Source organism: Rhinolophus hipposideros (assembly GCF_964194185.1).
Source record: "Rhinolophus hipposideros genome assembly, chromosome: 5".
Lineage (NCBI taxonomy): Eukaryota > Metazoa > Chordata > Mammalia > Chiroptera > Rhinolophidae > Rhinolophus > Rhinolophus hipposideros.
The window spans coordinates 32,703,840-32,723,598 of record NC_138051.1 but is presented as its reverse complement, the minus strand read 5'-3'; the positions used below and the strand labels follow the sequence as shown (position 1 = coordinate 32,723,598).

Here is a 19,759-nt window from a genome sequence, read left to right as displayed (position 1 = left end):
TTCATGCAAGGGTGGGATAGCATCTACCTGCTAATCCTAATCCTAGCTCTTAGGGAAACACAGGGACCATCCTTGACAGGAAGACTTGCCAGACCTTCTGCATTTCCTTTAGAATGAAGGCTCTTATGGATATAATCGGCCCCACAGCGTTCAAAAGGAGAGTAACTAAAATGATCCTGGTGGCACAGTGGAACTCTGTCATGGCTGGTTGGCTGTCCTACACAACGGTACGAACTCTCAGGTGCCTCCGCACACTCCCTCCTGCTCAGGCAGCTGAATGTGGAGGTGCACATGAAGCAGCTTCTTTCTGCGTGCCCTTTCCCCAGCCCCCTGCCCCAGCTCTGGCATGAACTCCCCGGACACTCTCTGTGCATCAGGAATTGTTACATTCCAGAAAGGCATCTACAGACCACAGGAATGAGCCTCACGGCGATATCCTCTGTCCTCAAGTGAATAATCTACACATCCCCATTTTCTCTCTTCTGATATAGATGTACATTTTGCTAATTGAGGTAGCATTGGTTTAGAACATTATATAAGTTTCATGTGAACGACATAATTCAACATTGTATACACTGTAGCGTACCGAAAGTCTAGTTTTCACCTATGACCAGCCAGTTGACCCCCTTTACCCATTTTGCCCTCCATCCACCCCCTTGCCTCTCTGGTAACCACCAATCGGTTGTCTGCCTCTATGAGTTTGTTTTGTTGTTTGTTAGTTTGTTTTGTTTTGTTTTATTCCACATGTGAATGAAATCATGTGGCATTTGTCTTCCTTCGTCTGACTTTATTTCACTTAGCATAATACCCTCAAGGTCCATCTATGTGGTCGCAAATGGCAACATTTCAAGAGATATTAAATTGATCAGTTCCCCTAGTGAGCATGAGAGCGGGGCTGTGACCAGTACCGGCCTTTTGGCAGTGGAGGCTGCTTCCCTCCCTGGCACAGCCTCTCCACATAGTTGAGGTTGGGCAAGAGATATGCACTGTAAATTGTGGGTGAGGTAGATTTTAATGAACGTGAAAATGATGAAGCTCATTCTTGGCATTTGGCATTTGCATTTCTAAATCTACCATTAAAAAAAAATTGCTCTATCCAGACATCTCAGAGGATACCAGTGTTGTATAAACTTGTTCCTTACCAACACTCTGTCGTCTCCCTTTTTTTTTTTAATCAATGTCAAGGTATTTTTATTTAGAGTAAGATGAATCACCATTTTATACATTATTTCGCTTCTGATTAAAAATCAAATAAAAACACAACACAAGTAAAGCCTCCCCCCCCGCCCAGTTCCCTTTCTCCCATTCTGCCTCCAGGTTAAGTGTCTGTCTTTTATAATCCCAATAGAAGGGAAATCTGTTGAGCATGTGTCTGATATTCTAGAGCTCATTTAAGTCCATGATGTGTTTGAAATACAGCAATATGTGGAAACACTTATACAAACTGTGGTAACAGATCCCGTTCTTTCCCCCAACATAACTTTCCTTCTGCCAAGAAGTTTTTTGGCAGTTTTTAAAAGGTTCACTCTATTAAAAATGTTATAGACCAAATGGTTTTCCGATTGTCTTGACTGGGTGCACTGACTTAAGCCACAGGAGGAAAGGTTGCAGAAGTCAGAGTGTTTCATTTATTTACCTAGAAGATTGTTATTAATAGTCAGACACTTTTCTGGAGAACAGTTTCTGTGTGCAGCTCCTAAAGAGGGAGTTAGATACAAAATTAATGTGAGATAAAATTGTTTGTTTTAAACAAAGGCTGTTCAAAGTGGGGAGATGGGTTTCCAACGCTTCTTGTGTTTTAGAATGTTGTATTTTCCTGTTTATATGATTGTCGATGACACTGACGTGCCTCAGGGCATTGCAGAGAACTTTATTAAAAGCTGCACAACCACCAGCTTTTCCCTTGTGGTCCATCTTTCTGACATGACATTCCTTTCATCTAGCTTTGTTTCCAAAATATGTGTATGTAAATATCCAGGGGACACACCAAGTGTTGCTTTTAAAATAGACGTTCACAAATTTGATCCATACTTCTGCATTTGTTTTCTTTTCTCCCGTTCTAGAACAAGAAACTCCTTTATGAGAAGATGAAGGGAGGACAGAGACGAAAGCGGAGGGTAATGCACGGCTGGCTGGGTTGTTGTTGGGATGCCTGAAGCTTCTGAGTGGGGTAGTTGACTAGCTGGAACCTTTAGTTGTTGGAACATAGAGAATCCTTTCACATGCAGTCCTGGGAGGGCAGAACAGTGGTACCATGTGACGAGTGCCATGCCTAGAAAGTCCGCCCTTGGTTTCTGGGATGCTTTCTCAAGCTTTCACATGTGATTTTTAGTGGGAAGCCAAGTTGTATGGTGATTCCATCACCTCCATTGCACACAGGGAATTTGCATTGTGTCTCTCGCATAGATATGGGAAATGCAGGGAGTACATTAGGACAGGTCTTCCTGCAAAGGGTGTGTAGGCCACTGGGGGTAACTGCTCACACATTTGCATCCGTTATATAAACCCACAAGATAGGAACAAGGAAGTGATGAGCAGCAGGCTCCAGGCAATAATTTTGAAGGAATATAAGGACAAAAGATGAAATGAACGAACCTTATTCCTCCTACATACCTTTTTTCTTGGCCTAGCCGGATTGATATAAAAACCCACTAGACAGACTATATCTGTTTGCTGACCTCTGACTTTACTGCAGGCTTCGTTACTAACCATCCCAAGGCTGCCCAGGGTGAGACCTTGGTCTGGGTGCTTCACTTTTAGCCACTACAGTGTTGCCTCATGTAAAGCTGATTGTCGAATATGCTTTGGGTTTCCAGTGCATTTGAAGGCATCGGGACTTAATAAGTGATCAATGTCCGTCCTGCCAATCCACGGCTGCCTTCCCACACAGAAGCCCCTGGCCACCGGCCATCTTTTTTTCATCAGATGGAGAAAGAGTTAAGACCCTGCTGTTACATAGCATAATGCTGCCAGATAGTAACCATTTTGGTTAAAATATACAAACAAAACCTTACACCCACGGCCACTGACTGTTGATTAGCCTAGCAAGTGCCGGGATCCTGGCAAAATTTGGCACTCTGGACAGTGGCCATTGTGGCAATGCTGAATAGTTTTGCCAAATCCAGTCAGAGAGTGCTTTAAGAGGTATGGATGTTCTGGACTCAACATTCATTCTCAGATTCCAGCAACAGAGAGTTCCCAGCTTCTGTGCTACTGGACAAAATACAGAAGACCCACAGCCAATTTTCTATGTGAGATGCAGTTTTGACGCCTGGAAACAGATCTTCTTCAGGAGAGTAAACGGGGTTATTAGGGGTTTTTCTTGGGTGATTACAATTTCACGTGGCAGAGTATGGCTGGAAGAATCCTAAGGGTGTAATGTGGTTTTGAGAGAACATCAAGAAATTTTATTCCAGGAGCTCAGAATACACATAATTTACCAATAAGATGGCTTGAATGTCTCCCCATGGCACAACAAGGACATTTCCAAACAAGACCAATGATGGATCCAAAATGAATAACTTGGAATTAAGCTTTAATTGTCTCTACTTCCTGGCTCACCCTTCCTTCTGCCCTGACTTGAGTCATGGCTGTGGGTCATGATTTAGGTTCAGTGATGAGACCAGGATGACCAAAACTCAGAATTCTGGCTAGGACACATGTTATAAAGGTTTTACTTTGGCCTCAACTTCTTCCGCATAGGAAAGGCTTAGAATCTATGAAAATAAGGGTCACTTTGACCTAGAGGTATTAAGTTCTTTCTGTTCTCAGGCATCTACAAACATCCATGCTCATGCCGTAAACTATGGGCCTCTCAGGACTTATGGGGAAACAGAACTTGCCTCTCCTGTCATCAGGCCTCAGATGGTGTTTCCATCTTAGCTAAAGACATTGACCACTTGCATGAATCAATATAAAGAAATTATGGGCTTCCTTTTGGGAAAAATCAAGGCTTTCTCCAAGGAAGCTTAGCATCTATTGTGGGTTTCCAGAGAACATCAAAAACAAGGATCATATCACAGTGGTTGGTTCTTCCAGTTGTGAAATGGGACTAATGTTTGTTGTGTAACCTAGCCAGTCTCTCACCCAACGGAGAAGATAACTATATCAGTGCCTCAAGTTCTTCAGAGGATAATTAGAACTGAGTACCATTGTTATTATTACTTTTAAGTTAGGATTCAATACTAGTAAACATTTATCAAAAATATTCAACTGACTGCCCCTTTTATTTCTCATTAATTTACTTCCCCTCCCTTCCAATCGTTGTCATGTTCTGGGTCTGGGAAGAAGGACTATTTCCCATAAAAGTCCCTCACCAAGAGAATTCTCCCCAAAGTTACAGCTGAGTCCCAGGTGGTTTTATGTAACTTTCCATACTGGCTTAAATCCAACTGAATTCCTAGTTGCTTCATGAGTAAAAGGTTAACTCACCTTTAAATGACCTTGCAAACTTTTTAACTCTTAAGATATCTCTTGTTAATAGTTGAGATCTACTATTTATCTTATTCAAAGAGTTTATAGACTGTTTATTCCATATTTCATAAACATGAACATCTCATGCCCTTTCTTAATATATGAGAATTTTCAGAATAGATATTATTATTAAACAACAATCAAAACATTTATGGTATCTATGATATTGAACATACTTTTTCAGTCCACACTTGCTCCACCTACTCAAAGATTCTGATGTGATTCCCTGGGGTAGGCCATTCTAGTTGACAATCCCTGATATAAAAAGTATGTTAGTTATTTTAAATATTTTAAAGATACCTTCCCATCAAAGCACTGTCTTTTGTGACCTGTCATTGTTCAGATCTATGAGGACATTGCATATTTTATAATTCTTCACTTGTTTGTGACAGTTTTGCAGGGTGAGTTGGACAGTTTATGATCCATTACCTGTCAGAATGTGGAAGGACATTTACGAAAACTAAATTCAGGTTTTCATTTCTTCCTTTGGAGAATGTCTGCTCACCTTTCTAAAGGGCAGACCATGTTCCATGGGCAAGACAGACCCACCTGCGAACTGCCTCCATTCATTCCTGGGGCTTAGTATCCAATGGATTGCTGATCATTTTTAACTACAGCTTCTTTTGTATATTTTTATTCAGTGACTAGAAGGCTATTTCAATAAACAGATATTTCAAAACATTTTGAAATTTTTCTGCTTGCTAAATAAGTCCTGTGTTGTAAAGCTGCAATTACTAGTTCAAATCCAAACCTCAATAATAAAAAAAAAAGATATGTATTAGAGAAGGAATGGAAAAACTTTGACTCATTCAGAATACCAACAGATGAAAGAGATATCAGACTACTATGGAGACTTGAGTCAAAAATAAAGGAGTCTTCCATCTAACTTCCTCCTTTTTCTTCAGCTTTTCAATTTGCTAGAGCTTCGATGAATCCTCTTTAGTAGAATACTGGCATGGAAGAATCAATGCAACAATAGGGTGACTCTGTGACCAGCCTGCAGATGCTAGTTTCCACGTGGCCCTGCTCTGTCATCTTAAGAACATTCTTCTTGTAAAATAATTTAATGCACTTCAGATTCTCTCTCCCACCGAAATAAGGCCACCAAACAACAATTCTCCTTCATACAGGGCATGCAAATCGAAGTTAATAGTGAGAGTGTATTAGATGGTTCACATGGAATCTTTGTGCTGGAAAAGTGGGGGGGCATATTGCATTCGATAAGAACTTTACAGCTGTGTGAAAGACATAATTAGACGCATTTGTCAGTCAGACAACGTTTCTCTGCCTATGGAGGTTCTGGTTAGCATCCTGGAGTCATCCTTTGTTAGGTGGTAGGTACCACTGTTACATTGTAATGAACCTAATAGGTCAACAATGATTCTCTTTCATTTATTTTGTGAGATGACTATATTCAATGTTCAGGTATAATATTAAACCACACATATTTTTTCAGAGTGTCAATCCATATCTACAAGGACAAAGACTGGACAACGTTGTTGCGAAGAAGTCGGTGCCCCATTTTTCAGATGAGGATAAGGACCCCGAGTAAAGTGAAGATGCTGGGTGGACACCACACTGCCCGTTAGGCCTCCATCTCGCTTATGTGCATGTGTTATTAGAACCCCCATGAATGGCAGCATGTTTCTAATTTAGACAAATATGGATAAAAACCAGCTTTATTTTGTTATCGCATTGTCCTTCACACTGATATCTCTGCTTTCTGCTAAATTATAATACGAGCTTCTTTTTTTAATGCGGATCTGCAGTGAATATTAAAAAAAAAAGTGTATACGTCAACAACAGTAAAAAGCAAGACTAAGAATGACATGTCCTCAGATTTCTTGTGGTTTAGAATGGTGCTTTGGGCCGCACTGTTTGGGCCAAGTCTGTAAAAACTGGCATTTGATTTTGATGATGTTGTTCCCCCAGCCCTGGGCGTTGTCACACACCAATAAAGAAGACTGTGCTCGAGAGGAGGAGCCGACACATTTTCCTTGGCTGCGTCTTAATAAACGTGTATGCAAGCATTGGTGTGGGAAGTTTTATTTATTTAGGGCATGATAAAAACAGTGTCTTTGCTTACTAGAACAAACTCACACATATGAGCTTATCTGTTCTTAATGATCCTATGAAGTAAATGGGGCTGTATTATTATGCCCAATTTACAGATGGTGGAACTGAGACTCAGCTCTACAGAAAACTGAAAGTGGCACATTCAGTAATCATGACTAAGGTCCTCTGAGTTTGAGTTACTTTGTTTATTCAGTAAATGTTGCCAGGCACAGGGCTGGGCTCTGGGGGGTGCATCAGGGACCCAAACTGACCCCTAAGGCTTCAGGCAGCAGAGCATGCAATCCAGGTCTCGATTCAGGTCTTTCTTTCTGTGCGCACAGAGTATACCAGTCAGCACCATTCTGGAAGTTCGGAATGGCTGGTATAGGAGCACTCTCTTGCCTGTTTTCTGAAGAAATGTGCAATTTTCTTCCAGCAGAGTTCTCCCAAGTCAGAAAAACAATTCAGTGAAAGGCTGGCAGGAATCGGTTCACTGGTGAGATTATTTCCGTGCCCTTTATAACCATTCTAAAAGAGACAACAATTTCAGGCTTTGATATCATTGGCCTCAAATTCCTTGGCTATAAAAGGGAGACAGCAGTGAAAAAGCACCCAGGGAGAATGATCATTCTTGAGTTTGCTTTTAATGAGTGCACATTAAGTCTAAATGTCAGTGACTTGTCTAATCGAAATAGCTTGACCCTATTTAGTGAACATGCGAGTCTGTTATTATCGCTTATAAAAATCAAGAAAGGTATTGGCACCTTTTTCATGGAGGAGGCATTTTTCCAAGCAGGCTTCTGCAGGCAGTTTCTCCACATCCCATAGCATGATTTCAGAAGCATCTTTGCCTCCTGATTCCAAAAAGTAGTTCCCTCACATTCTAGAGACATATAGAGCCGGGAGGGCTCTATGAATTCTGGATTTTGCAGGCATTTTAGTTACATTTTAGACCAGTTCTAACTCTCTTAGGAAAACCAAAAACAGCGCTATCTCTAAGGTTGTTGGACAGAAAAAAAGAAAAATGGTTAAAGAAAGAGGTGTTGAGGTCATGAGGAAATGGTAGGTGAAGCAAGAGGAGGTGGGGTGACTGTGCCTGTGTTTGTCCTGTTTGCCCCCAGATGCATTCTTGCCCTCCCTGTTGTTCTCGGAATGGCAGGTGGGGTTTCCCAGGCTCTCCTGTCAGCTAACTTCTGGCTGGGTTTAATGTGAGGGGAGAGGAGATGGTGAGAGAATGGGAGAAAACAGGGTAATTTGTTTTTTCTCTCTGTAGCTGCATCTTCTCAGAGGCTCCAGGCTCTGCCAGGTGAACCTGACCCCCAAGCTCCAGTCACGTCTCTTCCTCCCCTAGTCCCTGCAGCCAAAGGAAACCATGGCTTCTTCTATATTGTTATTCTCTGGGTTATTTCACTAATACCTGTAGCTTCCTGGCTTTTCTGTCACTTGTTAACCACTTTTTGGTATTAAATCCTTTCTATTTGAAATCCTCTGTATGCCACGAATCACATGGTGATCATAAGGTGCCACTGCCTTGGCACAGATACATGGGGCTCAGACAAGCCCACAACGACATTTCAGAGGTGACATTACAGAGTCCAATGGAATGACAGAGGCTTAGGATGCCGACCTGGGGTTACATTGAGCAGGATGTAGTAGCAGCTGCAGTTCAGGGCCTCACTAATTCTATATTTGTGAAAACTCCCAGTTCTATACTCTAGTAACCTCATTATGGCAAAATTAAAGGAAAGCAACACAAAATAGATACTGCCGTTTCTCTGACACCTAAGAACTGCATCCTGTTTAGCCAAACCTCAACTCGAGCCCTTTCCTAGTGATGGTGCTGGGAGCCAGTGAACATTTAAGGGGGGAAGGACTACCCATCAGAGCATCAAACGACAAGGCGCCCCTGGTGGGATATTGGGTTCCTGGTCACTGTACAATCAACATGACCACTCCATAAAATTTGATGTTTTTAATAATCATAATCATTCAAGCACATACCTGGCAGGTGGTCCAGAATCTCATTCCTTAGGGCCCCTCCCAACAATTGTCTAAGACACCCAGGGTATTTCACCAGTCTGAAGTGGGGGTGGAGGGATGGGCTCATTGGGCATGATCAGGTACCACAGCCACTTTTTGCTACTACACAGCCTAGCTGGTGAAGCTTAGTCCTGCCTAATGCCTTGGCCCTTACATAGCAGAATGCCAGGCCAAGGCCCTGGGAGAGCTGACATGAGCTCCAGGATTGGGCTAGGAAGTTAACACCGGCTTAGTTCCCAGTCACAGCTGCTATCAGCTGCGTATAACACAGCTCCATGTGGAGCTGCTCCAACATGTGCCTCCTCACACCTTCTCCCCTGTCCTCTTTCCAAGGACCACTCAAGAACGGACCCGCTCTAGTTAGACCCTTTTGCCAAGACCCCATGAGAATCGGCAAGAGGAATTGGCCCTTCTTGCAAGAATAGCACTCATTTTTTGTCTCTGCTTTGGCTTCCCCTCCCCCAACACACTGAAGAGGCTGGCATTTGTGTAGCCCTTTCACTGGGCAACTGGTTCAATTTCTGCACAAGGCATTCATGCACCTCCTAGTAGGAGGATAGCTAAGATTCTCTCTAAAGTTCTGTGATTCATTCACAGACATTTCATGAGTCATGACTGAGCCGGGTGGGGAGACACAGATGATTTATGAGTCCAAAAAACCTGCAAAGTAGAGAGGCTGATAGGGTGACGGGAATCACAGTGGAATCTGTGCAGGTGTAATGAGGACCCAGAAGAGGGACAGCTAAGTTAGAGTGGGTGGACCAGGAAAGGAAGCCAGAAGGTCACACCCGAGCTGAGTCTTAAAGAGGTTTTCAAAGCCTCTTTAGGAGGCTTTCCATTCTCCCTCAAAAGAGGGAGAATGGAAAGCAGAATGTTTCAAGCAAAGGGATTCATGTGCAAAACTAGAGAGAGTGAGGCAATAGTACATGAATGAGTCCAATGTGGTGATAGTTTTAAGGGCAACATGCAGTGGGAGGCTAAGAGGTAAGGATGGTGACGGGGGAAGAGACTATGTCATGAAGAGCCAAATGGACCACGCTTTAAAGTGTGTGCATTTTATCCTGAAGGATAAGTCCCAAGAGGATTTCATAAGGGGAAGGGGCATTATCAAGTTCATATTTTAGAAAGATCACTGGTGACAGTGTGTAGACCAGGCCAAAGGCTGCTCAAGTTTACAATCTAGTCAAGAAGAAATAGGAGACGGGGACTAGGAAACTAGAAATGCTGAAATTTTAGGGCATGTAGAAATTCCAGGTCCTGTGAGATCTGGAAGCTATTTGTAAAGCAAGGTGGCTTCAGTGCTGGGTGTGAATACTACCTCCATCTCATTATGTCAGAGTATTTGTGGGGACAGAGTCCCAGAGAGCCGTTTCCAGGCTCTCAGCCTCACATGGAAAGGTGCTGGCTCTGGTAGTAGACAGCCATCAGCTGTGAATAGTTGGCCATCAGCTGTTACCGGTTAGCCATTAGCCACTAATATAACTGCCATGGCTGCATTGGAGGGTTGGTTGGTTGGTTGTCAGAGAGGCGGACAGTGGATTGCAGCTAGCTAGTGAGTTGGTTGGTTAGTTGACAGAGAAGTGGAAGGAAGGTTGCGGATCGTGCGGCTCTTGCTTCCTGGGTCTCTAAGCCGCCAGCGAGAATATAGTGGTATGACTCCCCGATCTATGGCTCCGTGGGTGTTCCTTTTTGGCCTCACCATATCCTGTGTTCTCATGCGGGGAGCGGGAGCTGAGACCCTGCATGACAATATTTAAGTTTAGTTTCAGGACAAAAGGAATTCCAACATATTGGGTAGATTCTCTTCTCAGCAACTTTCACCCAGAAATACAGTCAGGTCAGAAGTCACTCTTTCCCCCAAATCAGTTATCCCTGATTCTCTTACCACACACTTCCGTGTTCCTGTGGGATCTCACACATATTTCAGTACAGTCCCTGCAACAACAATACAAGATAATAATAAGATATAATAACAATATAGATATAATAAGAACAATATAGATATAATAACAATGAGATATAATAACAATAAAAGTTACTATATATACAGAACAGATTCTGTGTATGTGGTTCATTTAATCCTCCCTCCCTACTACATGGAGCTATTGAGGCGGAGAAGTTACATTGCTTAAGGAAGACTCCACAACTAGTAAATAGCAGAGATGGAACTTGAACTCCACAGTTGATTGTCAACCCTGCACTACACTGCTACCCAATGCTAATTGGCTTATTATGTGTTTGCGTGGCTCTACTGTGTTACAAGTTCCTTAAGGCCATGGACTGTGTCTCATTTTTCTTTCTATTCTGGCACCTTGCGTAGGGCCAAAGGCAATAGCTGCTTGCTGAATAAATGAACATTATGGAACGTTTTTAAGCCGTAAATGGTTTATCATCTTAGATTATGTGTAAAGAAGGAAAGGTGGGTGGGCGGCCGGATGGCTCAGTTGGTTAGAGCATGAGCTTTTAACAATAAGGTTGCCGGTTTGAGTTCCACGTGGGCCAGTGAGCTGCACTCTCCACAACTTGATTGAAAACAACGGCTTGAGCTTGGAGCTGAGCCACCAGTGGGCGACTGGTTGGCTCAGTGTTTGGAGTGCGGTGCTCATAACACCAAGATCGCCAGTTTGAGTCCCACATGGGCCATTGAGCTGCACCCTCCACAACTAGTTTGAAAAAACAATGACTTGATATCCTGGAAAAACACACTGTTCTTCAATATTCCCAAATTATAAAAAAGGAAAGGTGGGATTACTTCTTACTTTGGTGGGGTTGACAGATTGACTTAACGTTGGGTCATTGATTGTCAGGTCATTTTAAAACTAGCCTATAAAACTTCTCTCTTGTTCTCTTTTCCCCCCAGTCACTTCCCAAGTGTTGGCAGTTCAGGAAATGGCAAGGCACAGAGTTCCAGCCAAATACCTCAATGTGCTGCACTCCAAGGACAGCTGTGAATGACCTATTTATAAGAGAAATACACCAGCCCAGTGCAGTGGTCCTGCTCTCCATGAGGGCAGATCTGTGGGCAGCCTCAGCTTTGGGTTATGTATGGGCTTTCATCGGCCATTGCTACTCTGACCATGGGAATGTCCAGTAGGCATGTGGGAATAGGCTGGCCTTTAACTACCGCGTTTCCCTGAAAATATGACCTAGCCTTACCATCAGCTCTAATGTGTCTTTTGGAGCAAAAATTAATATAAAACCTGGTCTTATTTTACTACAAGACTGGGTCTTTAATATAATATATAATATGATATGATATGATATGATATGATATATGATATGATATAATATAATGATATAATATAGACTGGGTCTAATATAGTATAATATAATACATGGTCTTATAAAAAAATATAAGACCGGGTCTTATACTAATTTTTGCTCCAAAAGACGCATTAGAGGTGATGGTCTGGCTAGGTCTTATTTTCAGGGAAACATGGTATATCAAGTGCTGTGGAGACAGCCTTTGGATTAGAACAGAGAAACCCTGGGAAACGTTGGCCAAACAATGGGGAGTTTGCTTAGAGCACAGGAAGAGAGCCTAAAGGAAGAGTCAACAGAGCAGGTCAGTTCCATCACCTCACATAAGGGACCTTCAGGATATTATTCACAAGATCCCTCAAAAGGCAGACCTACGTAAGGAGGCTAACATCTTGAAAAAGCAACATTTCCTGAAGACTTCTGAGGCCTGGGTTTTGCCAGCAGCCTGGGCACAACAGAATTTGGAGTACTACCTCTTCATATACCTGATTTCCTGTTTCTAAAGGAAAAAAAGAGACTCTCCCAAGACTTTGCGGCTGTCAGGCTGCTCTCCCCTGTTTGATGACTTCATTGTAGATGAATCAGAAACATATGGATCAAATTTCCTCCTAAAATACACATGGATTTGGCAATTAAAAGAAAATATGTACAATATAGCAGATTTGGTGGCCACCAGCCGTGTGAGAAGGCAGGGGCCAATAAAATGATCCTAACTATTTAGTGAAAGGAAACTTGATTTCTAACGGACACAGGAAACCATGCAGAAAACTAACAAGAGATTCATGTATGTCACACCTTAGCTTCTGAAGTTCATAAGCAAAGAAAGGCAAGGTGTTTGCAAAGATTCTAGTATAAATGTGTCTTTGAATTTGGGTTTAGAAGTGTTAACTTATAAGTTATAAAGAAAGAATTGTTTAGAAAAAAGCTGCTACAAGATGGGATGAAAGAAAACTAAAAAGTCCATTCTAATAGGTGAATGTTCTGTTGTTTGATGAATTTAATATGACAGTAGAGCTTATCGATAAGTTATTGCTTCAAATAGGAACCAAAAACATATACACAGGAAACAGAAAAAATATTTGTAATAGCTCTTAGCAGAAGCAATTGAAAACATGAAGAGTAAGAAACATCTTAATAAAACCAATTTGGCTACAGTAGTAAATTATCCCCAAGCAGGCCATCATATGAATTTTCATCTTCTCGTGTCACTTTCCTTGACAGGATTCATTACAATACCATTCACTCATTCATTCATTCTTTCAGCATTAACTTATCAAGGACTTATTTTAGGCGCTAAATACTGAGCCTTGCTATGGGGGTCTTATACACAGGTGTAGAATATAATTGACTTCCCTCCTGTAGCTTCTAGCAAATACATAAATGAATCTTTAGCACTTTGTACATGATTATTATGGATTTGATCCCATACCGTCACAATTCAACAGAGCAGTTAGACACAAAACCTGTGTAATTGGATTTCTATTTGACATTGGGTTCTGCTACTTATAAGTTGTGTGACCTTGAGCAGGTTATTTCATCTCATTGAACTGGAGTTCTTTCGTTTGACAAATGGGAAAGGTAATATCTCCTTCCTCAAATTGATCTGAGAATAAATTCCCTGCAATACAGCACCTGTATTAAACCTTGATTTGGATGACAAGTTCAGAATTAGTTGGATTATAGTACAAGAAACAAATTCTTCTTTCATCTGGGTTTTTCCAGATGAAAGCGATTTAATACAAGGCATTGGGTACCTTGAAGATGTGGAGGAGCAGGAGGCAAGGACCCATGCTGGACATAACCAGTTTAAGGTCACCATCATAGCTGGGATCCAGAGGTTGGGAAGTGTATGCCGCTGCCATCATCCCACTGCTCTGACTGATGCATGACACGCCCGAAGCTGCTGTCTTCTGCTGTCTGCTGACACAGAAATGCTGCGTTTGCCTGCACCTACTGTCTCTCCTAGGAGAAACAGCAAAAGAAAAATCATTTTTCTCTTTCCTCTTTCACTTTAAAATCTTGTGGGAGTGCATCGATTTGGTGTTCTATTTTGTTTCCAGAATCCTAGCTGCCAGGGAGTCAGCTAATGTAATCTTTATCTTTCTAGCCCCTGCAATACAAGAAAACACATAGTAGAAGATGGGAGTAGATATTGTGTGCCAGTTGACTATATCCAACATTTAAAGTATCACAGTGTTTATACATAATAATATCATAAATGTTAACTATTATTATTAATAGATATGCTAATTTAAGCCAGCATTCATAAACTGTTATTCTTAGAAGTGAAACTAGTCCACATCAGATTTTCCTCCTCCACTTTATCAGAAGTATATAATTAGGAAATCAATGTATTTTCATACAGGAGTAGACAAAGCATGAGTAAGTGGAGCCCAGTTGCTCTGATCTCAGTTTAGTCATCAATTCATTATTTTATAATCGCTCTAGAGAAGAAAGTGTGGCCAAATGGTAGATTGTGGAATTTTAGAGATGACTTTTTTTTTTCTTTAACATCCTTCCTGGTTGATAAAATAAGAAAGTGTGTTCTAAAAAAAAAATGAGTAATTGCTGCAAAGATTTACATTAAACTCAAGCTTTATCATTAGTAATGACATGGAAACAATTTGTCCCCCTAGATGCATGATGGCATGAGTGAAAAAGGTAAAGATGGAAGTTTTTTCTTTTTCATTTTTCACTGTACTTTGGCTCTTTGTTGTTGTTTTTGATTTTTGGATTGGGCTCATAGATTTTTTTTATCCCCCACAGCTTTGGGCAGGTTTCAGATTGGATGATGCTATTTTAGAGTGTCTGATGTGAAATAATGCATTATGTTTAGATGGTACCAGTTATCCAAAAACATCAGATTACTTTGTGATTAAGCTGTCATACCTCAGAAAACTCTGACACAGGTTGGCATAGGAAAGAGGGAGTTATTTTTATTGCAACAGCCGATGAACTTAGAAAGTGAAAGGGGTCAATGGAAGAGCCAGAAAGAGAATGAAGAGATGCCCAACAATCTATCCCCCACCCCATCGCCAAACAACAACCCATGAGAAATTTTCAAAATCACTTTTTACATATGCCTTGACCGTTGGTTCATCAAAGATGTTCTCAATAATTTACAATTCAAATCACACTGCAGTATTTTTTTTTAAATAAAGAGGATTGAAAATGTGAGTATAGTATTTCTTCTATTTTTCCAAATGGATGTGTTTCATACACTGCCAGCAGCTGATACTGTTTGTTAATATGCTCAGATCAAGTGGGTATACAATAAGCAAAACTGTAATATTTCTCAATGAAGTATGATCAGATGCTCTCACATGCAGTTTGCCTCCTTGCCTCACATCATAAGAAAAAGGGCTTTTTTGGGATATATTTTGTCAACACTGAACAGTGTAAACAGCTTTTTCAAGAGGTCAGAATGTTTTCCTCCTGACTCACTGTGGATGACTACAACATTGTTTCCTTTTACGTTAAAGCACTCTACAATTGTTTTAGTGAACCAATTTACACATTTTTTATCACACCTATTTTTAATAAGAAGCTTTTCTTGCTAAAAATTTATTTCACTTTGTCCCAACCTTTCTGTGATGCTTGGGAGAAAAGAAACAGAGTTCATTTAAAACACTCTTGTTTATGATGGATGAAACCACAAACTTTTTGTGATGTTAACCCACTCACAGAAAGCGAATATGAACGTCAGAGTATTTTGTGTTTGGAGAGAAGACACACCACGGAGAATGGGCTCATTTCAATTCAATATATTATAGGAAGGAAAAGATCAAGGAAGAGCTGGTCTTAAAACTGTCAAAATATGAGAATTTGATGGGAAGAAAGAAGGAAAACAGAGCAGTTGAAAATGTAAAGATAAAAGAGTTGGATCCAGACATGTCTATGTAATTTCCCAGAAATGGAAACTGCACTGGCAATTTGGAAAGAGATATCGAGAAACAATATGCATTAAATGTTGAACGTTTCTTGCTGCAATGAACTTGGAAGGCTCTTAGAACACATGGCATAATGGTCTTATGATTCATCTACATATGGTCTTATCCTTGGTGACTGACAAAGGGAGAAATAAAGTTTCATAAGGAATTAAACACAGAAGAGGAAGCTAAACACTATTTCAGAAAAAGACTCTGGGGAGCTTCTCGGTTACCAGCAGAGTATTAACTAATTCAGTCTACTAAATACACAGAGGGATAGATCACGTTCAAAATTTCCTCTAATTCTGCAACAACTCTGTTTTCCTTTATTTATTTATTTATTTATCTTCCTCCCCTTCTTTCACCTCTCCCCCCGCCCCCCACTCTGATTCAAGCCATTGTTTCTCAGTCTAGTTGTGTAGGACACAGCTCCCTGGCCCATGCTGGTATTAGGAGCCTTGTGCTCCCCTCAGCTGAGGCAGTCGGTTTTCGGTCAGCCGCTCACAGCAGCTCACAGCAGCTCTCGCTGGCTGCCGGCCGCTCACAATGACTGCTAGCCACTCAGGCTGGTGCTCACGCTGGCCACCGGCTACTCACGCTGGCTACCAGCTGCTCATGGAGGCACACAGCAGCCTGCCGCAGCTCACGCCAACCTTCAGCTACTCAAGGCAGCCCAGCTCCAAGGAGAGCCGTTGTTCACAATCTTAGCTGTAGAGGGCGCAGCTCACTGGCCCATGTGGGAATTGAACTGGCGACCTCAGCATTAGGAGCACAGCGCTCCAACCACCTGAGCCACCAGGTCGGCCCTTTCTCTGTTTTCCTGATAGTCCAAGAGTTGATTTGTCTGAAGTTGCTTAGGTAGTTTGGTAGTTGGGCTTCCATACACATAGAATTCATTCCACTACACCAGCAAGTCCCAAACATGGCTGCTGGTCAGAATAATCGGGAGATTCTTGGGCCCCAGTTTAGGAAATTCTAGTTCAGTAGTCCAGAGCAAGCTCTGAGAGTCAACTTTTTTTTTTAAGTTCTTCCAGTGACTCAGACGCATGGTCATTTTGGGGAAATGATGTCTACAATTGCAACCAGAGATAGCATGAGAATCAGTGAAGATAAGAGACCAGGAGAGAAGGGGGTAGAATAAAAGATCTCCACTGCTGCGTGAGTAGCCTGCAAAACTACACTCGTAGTCTCACAAAATTCTACCAGATCTGAAAAACATATGTCACGTCACCTGAATTTATTTCTAAGACCCCAGACCTTCCTAACTAGCCCATCTCCTCCCAGAAGTATTATGTATTCCTGAGGTTTGGAATTGTGCTTTCAGAAGCCACAAAAACCACGATAAAATGCTATTTCCTATACCCTGTTTCCTCAGGATGGATTAGGATGAGATACTTGGGATTCCATCAATAAATAGTGAAGGAAGAGGCATTTGGAACTATGGATGCCTTGAAAATGGATTTGGCTAGCTACTTGACCCTTATTCAAAAAAGAGTAAAAAATTAAATCCGTGGTAAAACGTGCATTATTCCTGGCCACATGTGCTAATATTCCTTCTCTTAATCAGTATGGCTTTCCTCTTTTGTGCCCTCTTTTCCAGGCTAAGAAAATGAAAATATCTGCCAACAACAAATCTTGACAGTCTCCCAGAAACACAAGGGGAAGAGTGCATTATTATTTTCTCATGAAACGTTACCATGATATGTTTAGCAGAGTGGCTGCTATCCTACCTGGCAGACCATGAAGCTTACTTCTCTAGGGTCTTTGGGATGTTGTCTCATGATTGGTTTTATAAGGGAAGTTATTAGGATGCATAGAAGTTCCCAGAATGAGACTGCACCATGATATTGGCTATCCCTCAATGTGAGGGGTACACACAGAACACAGGGGTGTGCTCGCTGATCCCGCAACAAAGCTGTGGGGACAGAGTCCCAGAGAGCTGTTTCTAGGCTCCCAGCCTCACATGGAAACATGCTGGCTCGGGTAATAGATGACCATCAGCTGTGACTGGTTGGTCATCAGCTATAACTGGTTAGCCATTCGCTACTGATATAACTGCTGTGGCTGCGTTGGTTGGTTGGTTGGTTGGCAGGCAGAGAAGCGGTTGGCGGATTGCACATTGTGTGGATCCTGTTTCCTGTGTCTCCAACCCACCCACCAGTGAGAACATAGTGGTATAACTCCCCTATCTATGGTTCCATGGGTATTCCTTTTTGGCCTCAGCATATCCTGTGTTCTTATGCAGGGAGCGGGACCAGAGATCGAGCATGGCACCCTGCATGACAACAACATACCTTTGAAATGTCAGAGTAATCCCCTTTTTCCGTACTCCTCATGGCACAACTTCCCACCAGAGCCTGAGACCACAGAACCCCTCACTGTTATCTTGTTCTCTGAATACCATCTCTATATGCTGTAGATGTTAATTATTAACCAACCTATACCAGAAAATGTAGAAGTATGTATCTCTTCATTTTTCTTATCCAATCCCAGAGATTTCCCCACTTTGCTTTCTCCCACCCCCTTAACTTACCACCAATGCATTTCATGTAACCCTCCTTATGTTTCCTCCTTTGATTCTAACATATAAAGTAAACTGCGAAAGTGCCATTTTTCAGAGCATTTTTTTCAATCCATTGAGATTTTGCTTGCTGGCAATTGTCATCCGTTTGGCTCAAATAAACTCATAAAAATTCTCTTCAGGTTTGGACATTTCTTATGTCAACAATACTTCTGACACAACTCCTGCAAATGATGGAATAAAACAGAAAATGGAAGTGAACGTAATGAGATTTGGAGCACTTTTGTTACGGTTCAACTCAGCCTGCTTTATTCTAAGTGAAATCCTTGCTTTCAGTTCAACAATGACTGAGCATCTTCCCTTTTTCAGGACACTGAGCTGGACCTACAGGGAACTCCAGGAGGAGGAAAGAAATGGTGCCAATACTCAAACAGTCTGCATTCCATGGAAGAAAATACGTCAAGTGCACATGTAACCAAAATAAAATAAAATGCTAACGGGTCTAAGACGGAGCCTGAAGTAAGAGGATGACTTCCACAGGAAGAGATGAGGATGGGAAATTCTAAGTGGAGGGAGTGGCGGGAGCAAAGGCATGGGAGTTGGACCTGTGCGATGTGTTGGATTTGCAGCAAGTTTGACTGAGACCGTCAAGCACTGAACTCCAGGGGTAGGAGTAGACATCCTGGGCCATATTTGTGCAATTCTCTATCTGTACTAAATGTTTGTATCAAAAGCAAACACTAACTTTGAAATTCTTCTTCTTGATGATAAGATTCTTTCCCCCAGATTGACAGCACAGAGCTCATATAACAGTAATTGCTATTAAAATAGACACTTAGAACTACAGAGCAAAAGCTTGGGTACCAATGAAGGCAAGGTGTTGTTTTCTTAACTACCTTGTCTTTCTTATTTAAAGGAAATGATCCCTTTCCTTCCCTTCAATCCCTTGCCCTCCCTCTCTCCCTTCCTTCCTTCCTTTCAGGGAAGATTGGAAACATAACCAGGGGTTTAGTAGTGTCCTGAGCCTTTGGCTAGGCAGGCTTTTGGAGGTTGCTGGTGCTGAGAGGTGGTCACAGAGATTTGTCTAGGGGGTAGGTTGTATATCCTAATGTGTTCACAGACATTCATGAATTGCTCTGGCTAGCAGAGTAGCTGCTGCAGGAATCATTATGATTTTCTGGCAGGTTTTCTTCTTTGGTTTTATGTCCCTGTGGCCAAGAACCACACTTTCTAGTCTTTAGCCTTCCCTGCGCTCAGCCCTGCATTTCCCTACAACATAGTGGGCATTTGGGCAGGTGGACATATGTCCTTGGGAGATGCTGAGCCCCTCACCACTCAGGATGATGAGGTGACCAGTCACCAGGAAACCCCCGATGCCCCAGAAAGACCCATAGGACATTATCTCAAAGCTAGTATCTGGGGACATGCTGCAACAGTGTCCAGTCCAATGTATGTCCTCTTTATTTTCTCTTTCTTGTCA

The 19,759-nt window shown here is 41.9% G+C and overlaps 1 protein-coding gene across 2 annotated transcripts in view; it reads left to right on the top strand.

The window, feature by feature from the left end:
* The window catches only part of LOC308497781 (neuroendocrine protein 7B2), a 51,413-nt gene extending 44,910 nt beyond the window's left edge, over positions 1 to 6,503 (top strand). For both annotated transcript variants that reach the window (XM_081048868.1, XM_081048867.1), the window contains exons 5-6: positions 2,064 to 2,117; positions 5,930 to 6,503. In XM_081048868.1, the coding sequence (XP_080904994.1) occupies positions 2,064 to 2,117; positions 5,930 to 6,025 (150 nt within the window). In that variant the 3' untranslated portion in view covers positions 6,026 to 6,503. The remainder of the gene's footprint in view (positions 1 to 2,063; positions 2,118 to 5,929) is intronic.
* Positions 6,504 to 19,759: the final 13,256 nt, after the last annotated feature.